General features: G+C 38.3%; 1 protein-coding gene across 1 annotated transcript in view; it reads left to right on the top strand.

Annotated features, from left to right (window-relative positions):
* The window catches only part of LOC120878621 (cytochrome P450 7B1), a 174,770-nt gene extending 164,299 nt beyond the window's left edge, over positions 1-10,471 (top strand). The window contains exon 6 of the mRNA XM_040261299.1: positions 4,841-10,471. Within this exon, the coding sequence (XP_040117233.1) occupies positions 4,841-5,128 (288 nt within the window). The 3' untranslated portion in view covers positions 5,129-10,471. The remainder of the gene's footprint in view (positions 1-4,840) is intronic.
* Positions 10,472-16,111: the final 5,640 nt, after the last annotated feature.

Below are 16,111 nucleotides of genomic sequence, written 5' to 3'. Positions count from 1 at the left end.
CATGCCACCCAAGAAAGTCTGGATGATCTCTTAATTAACTCAGAATTGGTACCTTTTTAAATGGGTACCTTTAACATTTTCTGGAAGCTTCCTCAAATTCATGTCAATTGTCAACCAGAATTCTAGCCACTGGCTTTCAAGTAATTAGTAATTGGTGATGATTACTTTTCTGGCAAAATGAAGCATCCAAAAGTAGAGCTGTGGAGAAGACCAAATGTATTGGTTGGTTTCTCTGTGGAGGTGCTAAGGTATAAAAGGAAGCTGGCCCATAGGAAGAAATAGCCAACATTTTAGATGGTGATGCATTTCTATAACCAAATAGCCTCTAAAGAAGGACACAGTGAAACAAAGTAATTACAAAGCCACTGGAGTACCCCACTACCAACTCCAGAGCTCTGAGTTAATGTCATACAAGCCTTCCCAGTCTACTTCTCAGAGGCATAGGGATTAAAAAATGATAAATGAGTTTGAAAGCCCTTAAAAAAATTCTAAATTACTGTAAAAATTGTTTCATCAATATTCTTTGGATTATTGTCACTGTTGTTAAAATGCACAGATCATGACAAATGTGGAAATAGTCTCAATGATTTTGTGTCTCTCAAACTGGAATAGAGATTGTGCCATTAGTACATTTCAACAAAACAAACCTGTTTTGAGCATCTACTATCCAGAAAGCACATTGATGGGCATAATGGGTGATATAGATATAACAAAGGTCCCTGTCCTAAGAGCTTATTATTTAGGGATTTGTCCTTATTATGCAGCTATGTTCTCATAACCACGTGCTCCGTGTTGAGAGGATTTTTGGTCCTCTAGTGAACTGGCATTTGCATTCCTACCATGTTGGAACCAGCAATGTGCTGGCAAACCAACACTCTGCAAAACCCTGATTTTGTCAATTGTCATGGTGTAAATGCTCTCATCTTCACTGATTTCCTGGTACCAACATGAAGACCCTGAACATAGTGTGGGGAAGAGATGTGTATGTACTCTCTTGCTGGTACAAACTGGCCACAGCTCATCACTGATTGGAATCCAAGTCACGGAGATAAAAAAAGAAATCTCTGTACTTAGTCATCTTGCTCCCAGGAGGTCTGGCTATAAACCAGGGCAAGTGTGCAGCCTCTTAGTCATACATTCAAAATAGTGACAGTTTTTATTTCTAGAAAGTCATATCTTTTATCTAATCCAGATTCCTAAACCCAAAATGATGAATTGAGTGAATACAAGAGCTGATCATATGGATATGAACACCTATAACTACTCCAACAAGACTATGTTTTATGTCTTTTACTTTTTAAAAAGATTTTCTTGGCCACACCACACAGCATGTGGGGTCTTAGTTCTCCAACCAGGGATCAAACCCACACCCCTGCATTAGAGGCAGGAGTCTTAACCATTATTGACCACCAGGGAAGTCTCTATGCCTTTTTTAAACTTTAGTGCTTCCTTCACATGCTGGAAATGCCTTTTTTTTTTTTTAAAGCTGTTGACTTGAACTAAACATAAAATTTGGAGAACTCAGATTAGGGTGTTATGCAGTGTTCCTCAGTCACTCAGACCCAAAATTCTTCTCTATCCAGGAAATTGTATCATCTACCCAATCTTTATTTCTAGCGCTAAATAGTATACCACTTTCTATGTGTAAACATTTTCTATTTGAATATTCATCTACTCTTCATTCTCCCATCTTTATTTACTCATTCAATATCTCTGTTTTCTTCAAAAGCTTGAAGATTGCTTTTAAAATATACTTTATTGTCATGTATTTATTCATTAATTCAACAAACATACATAGAACCTCACTATGTGCATAGCACTCTGGTGGGGACTTTGAAAATATGGAGATAAATAAGACAGTGTGACGAGTCTCATCTCTTGGGAGTTCTTGGCTCTGCCATCTCCTGTGGGTTAGCTTCGTCTTCAGCCTGGTGACAGAACAGCTGCAGCCTTGCAGGGATCTTATTCTCATATAACCAGATCCAGAGTAGGAAGGGTGGTGAACCATTTCATCGCGTTATTCCTCCTTCACGAGAAGAGACGTTCTCCCAGATGATCCCACAGACTCTTCACCTGTAGCCCTGAGAGATTGGTTCATACACTCTGTCCCGAATCAGTCAGAGGCCAGAGCAAATGATCACCATGATGGGGGCCTCAATAGGTCTCACACAGAAGAATGATGATGGGGAGCAATCAGTGGAGTAGACAATCAGCAGAGGAGCCGTGGGGAATCTCGGTGCCTAAGCCTTGTCTCTCAGGATTTCTCTCTTCTCACCCATTGAATAATACTGCATTTAATGGGCCCTTAATTGTGTAGCACTGACCTGTTATGGTAGTGTACTGCCACGTGATGGATCCTGTTTTCATTGTGTTTCTGATCAAAGATCAAGGCATCTCAAGCTTCCTGACTTTTTGTTCTATGTCACTGTGACCTCAGAATCTCTGAAGTGAGACTATTACACCCCTTCTTTTATTAAAAAAAAAAAACAGCCTATATTTCTAGCAGCTGTCAAAAGCGCTTCCTAATAACATGGAGCCTGCTCAGGTTCTCCATGTCCTGGCAATGGAAAACAGACTGAAAAGAAATTTTAACACAAAAAGCTGTTGATGGGGACTTCCCTGGCAGTCCAGTGGTTAAGACTTCACCTTCTAATGCAAGGGGTGCACGTTCAATCCCTAGTTATAGAGCTAAAATCCCGCATGCCTCATGGCCCAAAAAAAAACCCATAAAACAGAAGCAGTATTGTAACAAATTCAATAAAGGTTTTGAAAATGGTCCACATCAAAAAAAAAATTGCTGTGTATTTCCATATTGCCTTTGAGATTGATGGTAGCCACAGAACAAAAGAAACTGGCCTTTTCCTTTCTTGGTCCGTAATATAAACAACTAATTAGGAATTTCTGTGATATTTATTGTGAGGAAATTGACTGGGAGGTGATGGAAAATTGGACGGATTGACTAGAATTCTGAGGGAGTTGCATGTGCACTCACTGAAGGTGGCAGGGGAGAAGGAGGATTTAGGCATTTTTTGTTGTCACTGTGGCTTCTCAGCTGTATATCCATGTATACAAAAGAAAATCAAAATGCCGTAACAGTGCCTGGCTTATTTATGATATCAGCATACTATGAAGTTGTAACTCAAGCTAAATTTTCCTTCTGTATATTCTGACTTAAACTATGAGACTGACTGCAGTGAGAGCTTTTCAAATGTAAAAGTGATATCCGCTGGTTTGGCCTAGGCAAAGAACTCTTGAGAAGAGCACGATCTTAGATTGGTCAGTGAGAAAGAGGCAGCAGCAGTATTGAACTCAGGCAGGCAGGCCTGGGCTCCAGTAACGAAAAAAGATTTCCTGAGATACAGTGCCAAGTTGTAATTCCATCTCTAGTACCAAAGTTGATGTCCACAGAGAATGTCCTTATCTGTGCTACAAGGGTGGACAGGTTTTTATAGGTTAGCGCTGGTAGATCCTATTCAGATACATCCCAGAACTATCTATGGCAAAATATACTTGCATTCTGATGCAGATTAATTTTCCCATTATGGTCTCATCAGGTTGCAAGTTTAGGGGGCAAGGGTGGAATAGAAACTACCCAAGACGTGTTTTAAAAGCTTAATTAGTTATCAAAACCAGTATCCTAGGTAAATGAGGGTAAAACCAATACTTTTAAAGGAAATGGTTTCACCAACATGAATATTGGCATTGAGCGAGAAAATTAGATCATTTGTGATAGATTCAGAATCTATCTGTGTACTGTGGGGTTTTTGCTATAATCTGAATGCCTTCGGTCTGACCTACTTCTTTGCCTCTGGCTTCATAGTTCGTGGCAAAGTTGTGTGCTGAGCAGGTCTAATGCTAATGAGCACGGAATACAGGACAGACTTCGTGTTGTCATGCAGGCCACGTGTGTTAATCTAATCAATGGTTTAATTTACCATGGGCTGAAATAAGGTCGCTCAGTGTCCTCTCAGAAACTCAACTGAGAGTAAATGAAGATGGCGGACCAAACACTTTCCATAAACCAGTCCCATAATTTTCTGTAACTAATAATATAACTTATTTATGAAAACATATCAGAAACCAAGAGAGTTAACCCAAGGAACACTCATTCTAAAGAGAACTGTCATAGAAGAAAGTCAATAAAACGCAAAAAGCAATCCAGACAGACTTTGAATCTTGGTGCTCTTTTCTAGTGCTTAATGTGAATCTTATTATTTCATATCTGTTTCATCCAAACATAAACCCTGAATCCTAAACTCATCCTACTTGTCCATCTGTAGCCGCCTTTCTGGTCAGTGGAATTCACTGTTCCCTAGTAACCGTGGAGGCCTTGCCCTTCCCTTTCCCCCAGCCTTGGTATTTCAGGTGTCGTTAAGTCGAGACCCATCTTAGAGAACAAAAACAGAAATACTGCCTCTATCCCTGCATCGGGAAGATCCCCTGGAGAAGGAAATGGCACCCCACTCCAGTACTCTTGCCTGGAGAATCCCATGGAGGGAGGAGCCTGGTGGGCTGTAGTCCATGGGGTCACAAAGAGTCGGACACGACTGAGTGACTTCACTTTCACGTTCATACTTAGCATAGGAAAAAAAAAAGTGAAGAAAAGTCCTACAGAAGAGTCTGGATTTCTGTTTGATATGAGAGGAGTAAATGTCTAATAACACTGGAGATTTTTGAAAGTTCATACCTAATTTGCACTTAGTTAAGTTTTATTTCTTGGTGTTTGCTAGATTAAAAGAAACCTTTTAAGATGGGCAAGGAGAGCTAGCACCCTTGTGAACTGAACTCAAACTTTTTCATGGAAATTTTTTGTTTTAACATGCTGTTTTCTTCTTTACAGGAGTTTAGATTTGATCGTTTTACAGAAAATGGTAAGAAGAAAACCACCTTTTTTAAAAGAGGGAAAAAGCTGAAGTATTACCACTTGCCATTTGGATTGGGAGTCAGCAAATGTCCAGGCCGATTTTTGGCCATGGTTGAAATAAAGCAATTGTTGGTTGTACTTTTAACTTACTTTGATTTAGAAATAATTGATAATAAGCCGTTAGAACTAAACTATAGCCGCTTTTTGTTTGGTATTCCTTACCCAGACTCTGATGTTTTATTTAGGTACAAAATAAAATCTTAAGCTAAAAGGAAAGGAGAGAAATCTATCTAGAAAACTAACCTAAATGTCCTCAGTTCATCTATTTGTTTTTAATTTCTTCAAGTGTAATTGCTTTGTTTGTTTTAAAAATGCCAATTTCTATTTGATCTGAGATCAGTCCCATCTGTACTTGATCACAAAACCCATCATTAAAAAAAAAAAGATGGTAGCATGAAAATGAACATCAAAATCAACATAATCATAAATTTAAAGTAGCTTTTTTTAAGTTTCTACATATTGTGATTTGCAAACGTCATGGTAAATGTGCCTTCACAGTAATAGATCTGACACTGTGGGATTTTGTTAAGTCACAAATTCTTCTATAATATGTAAAAATACACTTTATGTACTAATGGAAATTTATGCTGTAAATGGGCACAGTCTAACAAATTTCAAGTTCTCAGAGAAGAAGGAAATTAAATTTCCATGAGATACACTAGATGAAAATGTTCCCTTCAAGTATAATATCAATAATATCTATATTGCTGGGGTACGTTTGCATTAAATGAGGTTTGCGGTAGATTAAATGCTTCAACTTCACTTCAATATTTAATCATCCATAAATGTACTTTATTACTTTGTATACTGTGGCTCAGTAGAACAAAATTTCTTGTTATATAAGGCTACTCATGTTCAAGTTAGATACTGATAAGATTTATCAGTATAAGAACACACAAAACCTATTATATATTCAGCAATTGCCCTAGACATTAGTATTAGGCTTATTGTAGGAGTAAATGTTGAGATCATTACAGGATTGATTATAGCATTTGACTCCAGTGTAAACTGTAAGGGTTATGCTGGTGTAATTAACTTTCCTGAATGCTTCGATTTATATCAACTGAGAAACTAGATAGCAGTATTTGTTCTTGATGCCTCACCTCTTGGACTGGGATTTGATTTGTAGTATTTGAATTACAGCATTATGTAATGCAGTATAATTCCATATGCGAAAATGCAGCGTCGGCTGGATGATTCAAAGATTGCTAATATCAGATTGCCAAATGATGGTTTGTCATTCAACTTAAATGCTGATGCCATATATAAACAGGCAAAGCAGGTAAATAAGCCCAGTTATTTCATGGGAACTTCTAGTTATAACTTCTAGTTATTTCATTGAAACTTCTAAGATTTCAGAAATTTGCTTTTGTTTTTGAAAAGGAAATTTATCTTTAAAATAACATTATAAAATACTGAACCATATTTAGTAGCTAAATAGCTTTTCTAGCATCTATTTTTCTCCTTCCTGAAGTTCATGCACTAAATGCTCCTTAGTGAAGGTCTGTCCATCTGAACTTTGTTGTTGCCAATTTGAAGATGCTTTCCTTTTTGTCCTCATTCCTTAGTTTGCCTTTTTTCCTGTTTTGATATCTCATGTTGTTAAGAGGTTAGCCTTCATTTGGTTTAATTATTCAGTAGGTAGTCAACCTCTTTTCTCTGACAGCTTTAATATGCTCTCTTTGTCTTTGACGTTCTTAGTTTCTGTTTATAGTGCTTGCATGCCATGGTGTCTTTCATCAAAAGTAGAATGTTCACAGTCATCTCTTTGAATATTTCCTCTTTCAGCTCTGTATCTTGTTTATAGTCCATGTTGTTTGACCTTTTCTCCTTGTATTTTTTTAATCTCTAATTTATATTCTAGGCCATTTCTTTGGATCTTTATATCGCTTTCAGTTTATTCTACTCTTTAACTCTTCCATTGGGTTTGTTTCTTCTGTCTTTTTATTTTAACCTTAGGTTCATAGGATTGAGTGATCACATGCCTTATACCCCTTAGTTCATGGTACACAATTATAATTGGTCCAAACTAGGCTTTATTTACTCATTCTATTCTATCCCTAAACCCTACCATTATACCCTTCCCCATCATCAGGAAATATTCTAATGTGTTTGGTATGTATCTTTTTATTTGTAGGTGTTTTTATGAAACATATGTTATTATCTTGGGTGTATGTGTTTTTTTTAATTTTCATAAATGTCTATTCTATACATCATATTCTTCTTAATTTTTTACTAAGCACTATACTTTAAAGGTATTACTTTAAAGTATATTACTTTATATGTATTTGATCTATCACCTCTAACTACTGTATAGTATCTCATAATGTGTACCCATGATGTTTCAATGCTCTATTCACCCAGTGATGTAAACTGTGTTGGTGGGACAGTTAATTTGGGGGAAAGGCCGAAGCAGAACCGAAAACCCTTGCCCCCGCCCATCCTCTCACTACTTCATGCCCCACCCTCTGCCCTGGGCTGCCACAAGCCCTGTTGCCAGCACCACCCCGCAACATGCACACACACAGGCACACAGTCCATGACAGCCTTCACTCTCTGAGATGCTCTAGACTTCTTGTGTTTCATGCTCAGATCCTCACTACCCTCTCCCTTCTATGGAGTCTCCAGAGCTGATCTGAGCCAGGGTGCCAGACGTCAATTTGTCCGCTTTCAGAATTTCAGTTCCCCTGAGTCTGATAAATTTAGGGGTTACATTTTCAATTTGAGAGTTCTCTTTTGTTCCTCCTATCTGCCTGGTCATTTTTGACAGTATCTTGTTCCTTCATCATACACTTAATATCTTCTTTCATTTTAAAAATATATTAAGAAACTTATATTCATATCTGGTATTTCCACATCATCAGTGTTTTATGGGTCTGATCCTGTAGTTTGTTTTTCTTTTAACTCTTCCTTGGAATTGCTTGTTTAGTGGACTTGTTCTTTGGAATTTTATCTCTGGAATTTTATTTTTAAGACCCGAGTTTAAAGTTCACACCACCAGAGAAAATTTGTGTTTGCTTTCACCTGGCTGCTGTTACTATCAAATTCGGATCAATTTAAAATTTCACCTTGAGTATTTTGAGAGGGGGTGGGAAACTACATGGGCTTCCCCAGTGGCTCAGTGGTAACAAATCCGCCTCCAATACAAGAGATGCGGGTTCAATCCCTGGGTGGAGAAGGAAAGGGCAACCCACTCCAGTATTCTAGCCTGCAGAATCCCATGGACAGAGGAGACTAGCGGGCTACGGTCCATCAGGTCTCAAACAATTGGACATGACTGAAGCGACTGATCACACACAAATGGGAAACTGCATAGATAGGGTGGGTTCTGGCCCTAAGTCAGCCAGATTGCAACCCTATGAGTAGGGATAAGCAAGAATACCCGGTCCTCTGTGGAGTGAGGTTTCTTTCTAGACACTTACTGAAGATGTTGCCTCTGCAAGTTCTTGCCTTTGTGCACAAGTCTTGGATTAAACACACATACATATGCACGCACACACGCCCCACGCCCCTTGGGCTGCAACCTTTATCCTGTTCTGCCGCAAAGTAGAGCCCATTTGTTTTGTACTAGGACATCTATTCCACCATATTGCCTGATGTGGAAACCTCCAGATTGTTAAATTCATCTTAGTAGCACACTTCTGTGCTGCTATAGCAGAGAGAGCATGGAAAAGCACTCCATTCTAATTTCTGCTTAATTTACAGTGAAAGGAATTTAGGGTGGAAACATTACATAAAAGCAATGAATGGAGTCTTATGACAGGCTTAAACCTGGTCGTCAAAGATTGTCTATGAATAGAATAAATGTCATAGAGAATAAGTTAAAAGACATGAAATTTAGCTATGACACAATTGATTTACTATTATCAACAAGTCACTTTGCCTCTCAGTGTTTCAGTTTCCATATTGGCAAAATAAAAATAATTCAGCCTTTGGATGTCAGGGTTCATTATGAGGATTGAACACAGTAAGATGTGTGAACTTATTTTGAAAAGTGTAATGCAATATCCAAATGTTAAGTTGTAAGGAGATACTTTGACAATGCTGTGCCTTTTAAATTAAAAACTGTTTGTGTATATTTGTTAAAGGGAAGCATTTTTTGTTATTGGTTAAATGATTATTCATTTATTCAGTCAAACATTTATTGAGCATTTCCTCTTAGATTGATACTATGCACTGGATTACCCTTCTTCAAGAACACACAGTTTATTAGAGAAAGCAATATATACCCAACTAATTTATTATAAATGTAGTTGTAATAAATTCATCTTCCTAAAACTGTTTTAAAATTTTGATTCAACACTCGTTCTAACTGACCTTCCATCACTCATTCCAAATTAGTGTTCTGCAATGAGAAATTACTATGTGCCTAATTAGATACAATAAAACATATACATCCAGTATTGTGATTATATGTTAAAGATCTCCAAAACAAAATACAGCCATTGAGGCATCAGAATTTTTTAAAAACTGTATTTTACATATAGTAAAAACCCACCCTTTTCATTTTTACAGCCCCTCCTCTAAATGTCAAATTAAAGAAAATGAATGACAGCAGTATTATTTTATATCAGTGACCACCTGAGGCATCATTTAGCAAAAACTAAATGCTCTGAAGATATTCAGGAAAAAGCTATTTGTCACTCAGTAAAGAATGTTGGAAAGCAACCTATTTGGGAACTTTTATCTGCCTTGTTTGGCCTTCCCAACACACTTCATTATATTTTGCCGATTTTATCATTAAGGTTGGGTCACAAGTCTAAGGCAGAGGAGCTTCTATGCTCAAAATTTGCATGATTACTTCTGTTTATTTTCTTATGAAAAATAATTTTAGTGGCCTTTCTATAAGCTAATCCTTCTAATTGAACCATGGAATCTTAAAACAATTTCAAAGATCAAAGCACAAAAATAATCTAAGTTTTGATCTTAGTATAAAATAACATCAATAATTTTAAAACAAGAATTATATGCCCTGAGAATGTACACTGATTTAACCTATTAAATTTGCCAATATTGCAAGCCATTATTTACCGAATTGCATTATTAGATATTCATATTCACATACTCAATTAGGAAAAAGTTAGCAAGCCAAGATTAAGTTCCCAGTAGCATTATTTTAAATTACAGTGGGTGATCACATAAAACTCTCTAATGTTTCTATTACTTACTCTATTTCAGAGTGTTAATCTGAGTCAGTGATCATTGGTGTTAGAAATATTTGGTTTAAATGTTTACTTTGTTTATAATATTTTCTTGAGTGAGATAAATTTAATTTGTGAAAATTTCTACTGAACAATTTTTAAAAGGAGTAATTTGACAACACTTAACATATTAACGTATTTTTTAAGCAGGAGAGTCTCTATATTGTAAAAAGAAATCTTAAATATTTAATACTCTTGATTTTAAAATGGTATATAGGTGGATTTATGAGGAAGCAAATTATCTTGAAAAGATTTTACATAAGAAATGCAAATGCTTTGTAAGTCAATTTAATGTGTGTGTGTGTTTTTTAATATGCAATGAGCCAATAAATTAACTTTTAAAGCACAGGTGAATGATTGTCTCCTTATTTCCCTACTAGGAGCATGTTGGGTGACAGAAGATTTTATTACAGTTAGTAAATGATTTGGGTAATAATTTTTCTGTCTAGAGATCCTCAAACCCTCATCTTTCCCCACCATATACATATGTATTCTTATTTTCTCATATTTTCAGTAAAAGAACATTAATTGTTACATTCAGAACATTTTTCAGTAAGCATGCATGTGTACTCTGTCACTCTAGTCGTGTCCAACTCTTTGCGACCCCATGGATTGTAGCCTGCCAGGCTCCTCTGTCCATGGAGTTTCCCAGCAAGAATGCTGGAGTGGGTTGCCGTTCATTTCCTTCTTCAGGAGATCTTCCCAACCCAGATATTGAACCCATGTCTCTGTGTCTCCTGCACTGCGGGTGGATTCTTTACTGCTAAGCTCCCGGGGAAGCCCATTTTTCAGTATAGTTTCACATATTTATGTGGGAAATAAAAACATACAAGAATATCAGTAACTAATAAGTTTTTAAACTTTATTTGAACGAAGTTGACCTTCCTAGGCTGCTGTTCTTAATAATAATGATTATAGACTATGATTCTGTGGAGAGATGTACAAGAAAACAAGAATGGGAGAGAGATTCTGTTTCTCTCTACAGAAAAGAGACGTGGTCTTTGTTTTCTGTGGACAACTTTACCACAGATAGTGAATGAAGCTGAGTAATATTTGGACAGTATTCTGTGTATTCATGAGCTGAAATGCTAGCTGTAAATAAAACACGGAACACAGAAGAGTGTTGATGAAATGTGGCTCCTTCAGTCACCGTACATACAGCGTTTCACTGGGACTCTTGGCTTTCCGAAGAAACCATTCATGTTTTAAAGGACTGCCTTGGACTCTGAGGGTGTTTCTGTTCATTGGAACTAGGCAATTCAGTATGGTTGAACACTTAGGGTCAATTATGTCGTTAAATGGACAATCTATGAAATAATCATCCTGGCTTTCAGTTTGACTCTAAAACACACTTACTAAATAAACAATAATTTTGCAGAACTGTCTGGCATTATCCATGGTCATGTGGGTAATACTGTGCATTTTCTACTCAGGATATAGTTGAATAGGAAAAAAAAATACTCAATGGCTATGCTGGATTAATTTTAAATGTGTTACAGTTTTTTGTTAATTTTTTGAGGTATAGCTTATGTTCTTAATTCTTAACCGTATTCATTTTTATAAGGAGAGACATGATATACTGCAGACTACCTAGAAAGTAAATATTTAGAGATAAACTCATGAGGTATTTTATTTCCCTTACAATTTATGTTCTGTGCTCATGGAAGAAGCTAGGGTGATGGAAGTAACAGGTAAAGGTACTGGTACCTAATGGTTTGTCAAAAGCACATATTAGCTTGTGATTCTTACTTGTTTGCAAGAGAATGTTCACTCCATATAACTTTTATTTCTAAGAACTAAACCATTATAGTTCACATGAAATGTATGTCATCATTACATGACAACCCACATTTTTAAGTAAAATGATTTTGTCTTTGAGATTCAAATTACTGTTAAAATGAAATAGACTTTCATTCCATAACTTCTAAGCACTGGCCAATATATTTAAAATTTTATAAATGCCTTTGTTTTATACTTTAGATGGAATATTTTTGAAGTATTTGAAATCACTTTTGAATTTTTAAATCCAAAAGCATATAGGAAGTAGTACTTTCTCCATTTTTTAAAATTTGGTATCTTACAAGGAAAGCTATAAAAATAATATTCATTTTTTAAAAACAAAGTCCTCAGACTAAACAATGCAGGACTCAGCCAACTGAAGATCTTAGTTAATCCCTGACCTTTGGAGATGTTTATCCACAGAAGGGCAACACACAGAAGTAACACCAGAGTGGCAGAGGTAATTTGAGTATGTATTTGTTCCACCCAGATCCTCCATAGTTCAAATCAGTGTTTTGTTTTCATAAAAAAATAATTTTTCTAAGTTGTTAAAAAGAGCTTGCTTTGTTGAATAATTCCAGATTTTTCTTAATTTCACTTTCTTGAGAAATCTGCACTTTAAAGAATGTATTTGCTTGATGCTTCTGCAGTAAAAAATGTAAGTTATTCACTGCTCCTGCTTTCTGATACATTTATAGATTTAATAGATAGATTTCCTTTCCTCCTTCATGGCTATTCATGTTTCTGTGGAAGCCTGGTTAGAAAAATCTTTTTTTTTTTTTTTTTATGGAAATCTTAGATGGAGGGCACAAGCTGCACTTAGCACTTGAATTTTGACCATAGCTCTTCAGAAAGAAACTATACGTGGCAAATGGAGCTGCACTTGCTTGAGTAGACAGTGCATGTTTTAATGTTTTAACCACTTGGGTACATAATCTCAGTCTCGCTCACAATAAGAAATTATTTGTCTTCTGATTTCTAAGAGGATATAAGGATATTAACAAAGAAATCCTTACACCAAGTTCTTCAATAATTGCCAGAGCAGAGTAAATGCATAGAATGAGGTTAGGCCATGAAGCATTTTTATGTCTAAAACTAAATTCTCATCTCTAAACATCCCTATTAACATAGCAGATTTGAGTTGCAACCATCCTCCTAATAAAATTATGAAATCTTTAAAATTGGGAAGCATTTGTAAATAATGGGTCCTTTAAATATCCCTGAACTTTATTCTAAAACTTATAAAGAGAAATAATAATTGCTTTATATAACCACTGATACCATTTTAGCATTTGATGAAGATGTTAATTTATGGTTGGTTAGCAGTTTATGGCTGTCATTAGTTTTTCAGTTTGGTCCACATTAGAAATCTATTTTTCTTTTTTATTTTAATCTGAGACAATTATATAAAGATATGGTTATGTTTTATCTAAAATGTATCATTCTAGTGTAGCATTTCAAATTATTCACAGATCATAGTTCTTATATGTGCATATATGAATTTAAAAATACAGCAATAAAATGCTTGAAACAGATCATAAATTTGCTTCATATTTTATTGCATCTCTGAATCAGGTTGAAAAGACAAGGGCAACTATGGTCTTTGGGAAAGAATTAACTCTTTCCCAATCTGGGAAGTAAAATGATATTACATTGTGCATAATTAAAGCCAACTCCCCATCAGAGCATCCTGGTGACTTCTAAGATAGGCTTGTTCATCACATATTGGAAGCTAGGTCTGGGGGTGGGTGGTAAGTGCAAAGTCCCTTTTCCTTTTGCAGTCTAGCCTTCCCAGCCCCAGTCATTTCTCTTCCAAAGCTCCCTAATCTGTGTTTCTGTACTGTCGGAAGGAGGGGACATACAGTAAAGGACAGGAAATTCCTACATGCACACTCACAAGCACTTAGGGGGTGGATAGTTTTGCAATAGTCCAGAAGTCTCCTGGATTATGTTAAGACAAGTCATTTAGGAAAAGTGGTAGAACCAAAATAGGGCTTCAGGGAAAGCGAGCTAATTTTCTTTGCCTGGCTGGGAAGAGATGAGGTTCTTTGGGGTTTAAAACTGACTGAGGTGCTTTTTCGCAGAATTCCGGGGTTTGGCTGGGCTGCAGGCTCTTCTTATAAACCGGGAATCTTCCGGTGAACTCACCAGGCCATGGCAGGTGCAAGGGCCACCCCGATCCAAGTGCCTTCCCTCGAAAGAGTTGAGGCAGAGCCCCCGAAGTTCCCTTTCTGTCCCTAGGAACTTGGGGGCTGAATGGCCTTGCGCCCTACAGGAGGGGCCCAGAATGACAGCCAGTCCAGGGATGCTCTGCTGCTGTGGAGCCCAAATCCCTCCCTGGGCGCAGCCGGAGCAGCGCGCAGCGCAGTGGCACACGTTATGGACATCATTTGGTCTGCAACACTGGGCTGGCCTTCGGGAAAGCCGCTCCCTCCTTCCCTCTCGGGTCCCCAGCACAAACACTGACCCTGGCCCTGGGGCGAAACAGACACCTGGTTATTTCGCACAGTCTACAGAACCCTGGTTCTGGTAACTGATCAACTGATCAGAAAAGCTAGAAATCCGGCAGGGAGAGAAGAAAACTCCCGTCCTGAGAACTGTTTTTTTCTCTTAAGTTACCTTTTCCTGGTTTTCTCTCCTGTTTCCTTCTCTTGTGCCCAATGTCTGACTTAAAAGGCCAACTTTAACCGGGAGCTCATTGGCTTGGCAGATCCAGGGGCATCCAACTTTGTAAGAGCCAAGGCAGAGCTGGAAGAAGCGGGACTCATTTATGGTGCCCACACAACAAAAAATATTCATTCATGTAAAGTTGCTTGGCAAGTGATTTAGTCTGACCTGCGTTGTAATTTAAAGAATACTTTTGTTTCTGACGTTTATTTTGCAATTTAATTCTGTTTAGAGGCAACGTTGTCTGGTTGTCCCAGCCCATCCTCCCACTTCCCCGCTGCATTAGATTTTCATCAAAGGTTTTTACTAAGGAGCCTCTTCTGGGCAGAATTCATTACCTTCCCGCCTGTCACCAGAACACGCTGGGGTCTCCGCTCAGTGCGTCTCCGGCCGGCAGAGCCGCCACTGTGTGTTGCGAACTGGGAAGTGATCTCTCATCATTATTTTTCAAAGTCTGGGAAGTGTATTATCCTTTTTCCTAGTGGTAATTAGTTACCATAGCATCTAATACGTAAATGTGCCCAGAGCACACCATTAACAGTTAAACGGAGAATTCAATTTAACACATGATTATATCTTTCATAAGTCATTACATTGGAAAAGTCAATGCCACTCAGGCTGGAACAATCTCAGGGTCCCGGGCGCGGAGAAAGGTTCGGTTCCGGCATCAGGGCCAAGAGCGCGTGGGGACGGGAACCGGTGAGCCTTGCCCCTTCCCAATGAGCTGTTGGCAGGAAGGATGGTGCTGGGTGCGACAGGAGGGTGCAAAAATTTAAGCGCAGCACGGGGTCTTAGAAGGGATGCCCAGCTGCAGAGAAGGAGAGCGCATCGTTGCGCGCGCGCTCACACAATTGCGCGCGCACACACTCATGCGCGCGCACACACACACTTACAGGCACCACAGAGAGAGAGGAGGGTGTAACTAGTGAGCTCTCCGAAGATGATCATTTGCGGGTTCTATAGGAAGGAATCCACGAAGAGCCCCAGAGCGCTTCATTCCTGTAGGTGCCCAAAGTCAAGTTGGAGATGGGAGCTAAATAGGAATTCGAAATTAGAGAAAAATATTGAAGTTAGAAGCTAGAGAAGGAAACCGGTGGAATAAAAGGCCAAGTGAGATTCTGGTTCCTCGCTCACTGCCTCGGCCTACAGTCAGTTCCCTAAGAAACTCAAGCAGTTGGGATCCTTCGGGCGGTGCACTCCCCTCAGAAGCACCCAAGGCGCAGTGGATGCAGGCTCTGAAGGTGACCGAAGTACTCTGATAGACGCCGCCGTTTTAGGGCCCAGGGTCTCTGTTCTGGCCCAAGGGCACTTCAGCAAGATCACCCTGACCCCTTGGTGCTCAGTCACCCAGTCCTGAAGTGGATGCTGCACAATGGGAAGACATCTGAGGCCAGAAGTGTGTGCACCAACTTTCCACCCTGGGCTGAAAATACAGGAGTCCAGCGGGCCTCGGAAAGCGGCCCAGGGCTTTACCAGGTGGGGGAAGAATTGTTTCTTCAATCAGTGGTTTTCCCTCCCTAAAAACTGCTGCTGAAGAAAC

This window comes from Oryx dammah, unplaced genomic scaffold (genome assembly GCF_014754425.2).
Source record: "Oryx dammah isolate SB20612 unplaced genomic scaffold, SCBI_Odam_1.1 HiC_scaffold_19, whole genome shotgun sequence".
NCBI lineage: Eukaryota > Metazoa > Chordata > Mammalia > Artiodactyla > Bovidae > Oryx > Oryx dammah.
Note: the sequence above shows the minus strand (reverse complement) of the source record. Positions and strands in the feature narration are given on the sequence as shown.